Below are 3,560 nucleotides of genomic sequence, written 5' to 3' on the forward strand. Positions count from 1 at the left end.
GTACGCGGACGGTGTTGGGGGGGTCATGAATGAAGCCCCAGCGGCCAATCAGCACGGCCGGCGCGCGGGACCCCGGCAGCATGGCCCAATGACAAGCTCCGGGCTGCAGGCCCCGGCGGCGGGCGGGCGCGGGGGGCGGAGGCCGAGGCCGGGGGGCGGGAGGCGGCTCCGCGGGCAGCCAATGGGCGGCGGGAGGGGTGGGGCTCAAGAGCGCCCAGCGGGTCCCGGCTTTAAGCCGGCGGAGCGCGGCGGCGGGGCCCGCAGACGGAGCGAGGCGGCGGCGGCGGCGCGGCGCAGGGCGCGGGGCGGCATGGCCACCACCGCGCAGTACCTGCCGCGGGGCCCCGGCGGCGGAGCCGGCGGCACCGGGCCGCTCATGCATCCCGATGCCGCAGCGGCGGCGGCAGCGGCGGCGGCCGCCGAGCGGCTGCACGCGGGGGCCGCGTACCGCGAAGTGCAGAAGCTGATGCACCACGAGTGGCTGGGCGCGGGCGCGGGCCACCCCGTGGGCCTAGCGCACCCCCAGTGGCTACCCACGGGAGGAGGCGGCGGCGGCGACTGGGCCGGCGGCCCGCACCTGGAACACGGCAAGGCGGGCGGTGGCGGCACCGGCCGAGCCGACGACGGCGGTGGCGGCGGTGGATTCCACGCCCGCTTGGTGCACCAAGGGGCGGCCCACGCGGGCGCGGCATGGGCACAGAGCGGCACAGCGCACCACCTGGGCCCCGCCATGTCGCCGTCGCCCGGGACCGGTGGGGGACACCAACCCCAGCCGCTCGGGCTGTACGCACAGGCGGCCTACCCCGGTGGCGGCGGCGGCGGCCTGGCCGGGATGCTGGCGGCGGGCGGTGGCGGCGCGGGACCCGGCCTGCACCACGCGCTGCACGAGGACGGCCACGAGGCACAGCTGGAGCCGTCGCCACCGCCGCACCTGGGCGCACACGGACACGCACACGGACATGCACACGCGGGCGGCCTGCACGCGGCAGCGGCGCACCTGCACCCGGGCGCGGGCGGTGGTGGCTCGTCGGTGGGCGAGCACTCGGACGAGGATGCTCCCAGCTCCGACGACCTGGAGCAGTTCGCCAAGCAGTTCAAGCAACGGCGCATCAAGCTGGGCTTCACCCAGGCCGACGTGGGCCTGGCGCTGGGCACTCTCTACGGTAACGTGTTCTCGCAGACCACCATCTGCCGCTTCGAGGCCCTGCAGCTGAGCTTCAAGAACATGTGCAAGCTCAAGCCACTGCTCAACAAGTGGCTGGAGGAGACCGACTCGTCCAGCGGCAGCCCCACCAACCTGGACAAGATCGCGGCGCAGGGCCGCAAGCGCAAGAAGCGCACGTCCATTGAGGTGGGGGTCAAAGGCGCGCTCGAGAGCCACTTTCTCAAGTGTCCCAAGCCCTCTGCGCACGAGATCACCGGCCTGGCCGACAGCCTGCAGCTGGAGAAGGAGGTGGTGCGTGTCTGGTTCTGCAACCGGCGGCAGAAGGAGAAGCGCATGACCCCCGCTGCCGGCGCGGGCCACCCGCCCATGGACGACGTTTACGCGCCTGGGGAGCTGGGGCCTGGTGGGGGCGGCGCATCGCCACCCTCTGCGCCCCCGCCACCCCCGCCGGCGGCGCTGCACCACCACCACCACCACACACTGCCCGGCTCGGTGCAGTGACCCTGCGGGCTGGGTTCCCCACCGGCGCAGCGGTGCCTCTGGCGCGCAGTCAGCCCGCGCGGCCTGGACTCTTTTTGTTGTTGTTTATTCGGTTGCTTTGGATTTTACAAAAAGGAAAAAAACGCCCAGAAACTTTTAAACAAAACCAAACACCCCGGACAGAACCCCTCTCCGGCGAGCGGCGAAGGGCGGCCGAGAAGCTGTCTCCCGAGTCCCGGGAGAGAGCAGCGAAGATCCGGAATGCGCCAACTCACCCTGGGCGCCCTCTGCCCACTGCCTGCTCCCTGTCCCCAAACCCTCGACGATCCCCGCCCGCCCCTGCCCCCGGGCTGTTCGGGGCCGGATCCCGGCAGCGGCCTCCCCACAGCGAAAGGTAACGCGGTGCGGGGTTAGGGATTCCCGGGAGAAAGGACGAAGAGAGAGGAGAGTCCCCAGCAGCTCTCCCGGACGCGGACTCCCTGTAGCCTGCAGGTCACGGGTGGGGGGCTGTCACTTTATTCTCTACGCGCCTCTTCTCTCTACCAGGATGCGCCCCACCCCCTCAGCCTTTCTCCGGGCTTGGTTTTTTACGGTTTTTATTTATTCGTGGAGCCTCTCGGCTCCTGGGGTCCTTCTAACTCCGCCCGCGCCCTTAATTTAAATCGCTGTATACTGTATTTATCGGGGCCCCGGAGGGGAGGCCGCGAGAGCCGCATCTGTGTATAAAAGCAGGAAATAGCCAAAGCTTTAATCTAGCCTAATTTATTTTCCCTTTCTCTTACCCTCCTCCTTCCTCCAAGAACGCAAAAACAAAAACAAACAAGAAAAACTAACAAAAAAAATTTTTGAGTGTTCATTTTCGTTTCGTTTTATCCGAGCCCTCGTCTCGGTTCCTGGCCTAGCGGAGAGGGTCTGCGCTCCCACTCACACCCAAGTGGGAAGGGGCATCTCCGCCCGCAAGACCGAGCACGCACCGCGGGCCGCCGCTTCCCTGCCGGGCCTTGCCCCTCCTGGCCTTAACGAACGAAACTTGGAAAAGTTGGAACTATTTTTTAACCAGCTGTAGAAATAAACCATTCCCCCAAGAACCTTCTGCCTGATTCCCTACCGCTTCCCCCTGCTCTTTCCAGCCCCTCGGGATGCTGGGGGAACCCTGGAGAGAAAATTTTCCAAATTTGGGGTGAGGTGGGAACCATGTAAATATGTGAGATATGTACACACTGGCAAGGGGGGGAGGAAACATTTTGTGCTTGGTTTTTATTTGGTTTTCTGGGTTGTTGTCCCTTCCCATCCTAAAGGGTTTTGTACGCCCTTCTAAACCGAAAAAAAGATATTTTAATATGGTTTCCTGATTTCTGACCCATCTCTATTTATTTTCTGGATGTATTTGGAGCTTCCCCCTTCACCGTTTCTTCATCTGTGTGTTAAGGTTTAAGCTTAAATTTTGTTATTTTATTTTTATTATTTTTGGAACAATGTTCGGTGCATTCTCTTTGTATCTTTATTGCAAAAAAAAATAATGTAGACTGGGAAGTTCCCTTTATATTTATGTTATAGTAAATATTTTATTACTCACATAAACATGTACCCCAGGGCTGTGTCCTGTTCTCTTTACTGCTAGGGCTTGTTTTTCGGGAAGGGGTGAGAGTCCCCTATCTGGTCCTCTCCTGAAGTTCTTACTCCATGTCAGTACCAGGACTGACTGCCTGTTGCTTGGTCAACAGATGGGCACCTGGCCCAAGTAACACCAGTCTAGAGAAAGTGAACCACATCCCTTTCCCATTGACTTCTGAGACCAGATCAGGGCCTAGGACAGGAAACCATTGACACCACATGGAACTTGGGGTCAGCCAAAAAAAGCCACTCTTCCTGGATTATCAGACTAGAATCTGTTTCCCTTGCCTGACACCCCATC

At 62.2% G+C, this 3,560-nt stretch overlaps 1 protein-coding gene across 1 annotated transcript; it reads left to right on the plus strand.

The window, feature by feature from the left end:
- The first annotated feature begins 257 nt into the window (after positions 1-257).
- On the plus strand, positions 258-3,239 carry Pou3f1 (POU class 3 homeobox 1). The gene has a single exon (XM_051188748.1). It carries the CDS (start codon positions 311-313, stop codon positions 1,664-1,666), a length of 1,356 nt encoding a protein of 451 aa, XP_051044705.1. The 5' UTR covers positions 258-310; the 3' UTR covers positions 1,667-3,239.
- The last annotated feature ends 321 nt before the right edge of the window (positions 3,240-3,560 follow it).

The sequence above is a fragment of the Phodopus roborovskii genome, unplaced genomic scaffold, assembly GCF_943737965.1.
Source record: "Phodopus roborovskii unplaced genomic scaffold, PHOROB, whole genome shotgun sequence".
In the NCBI taxonomy this organism is placed as follows: domain Eukaryota; kingdom Metazoa; phylum Chordata; class Mammalia; order Rodentia; family Cricetidae; genus Phodopus; species Phodopus roborovskii.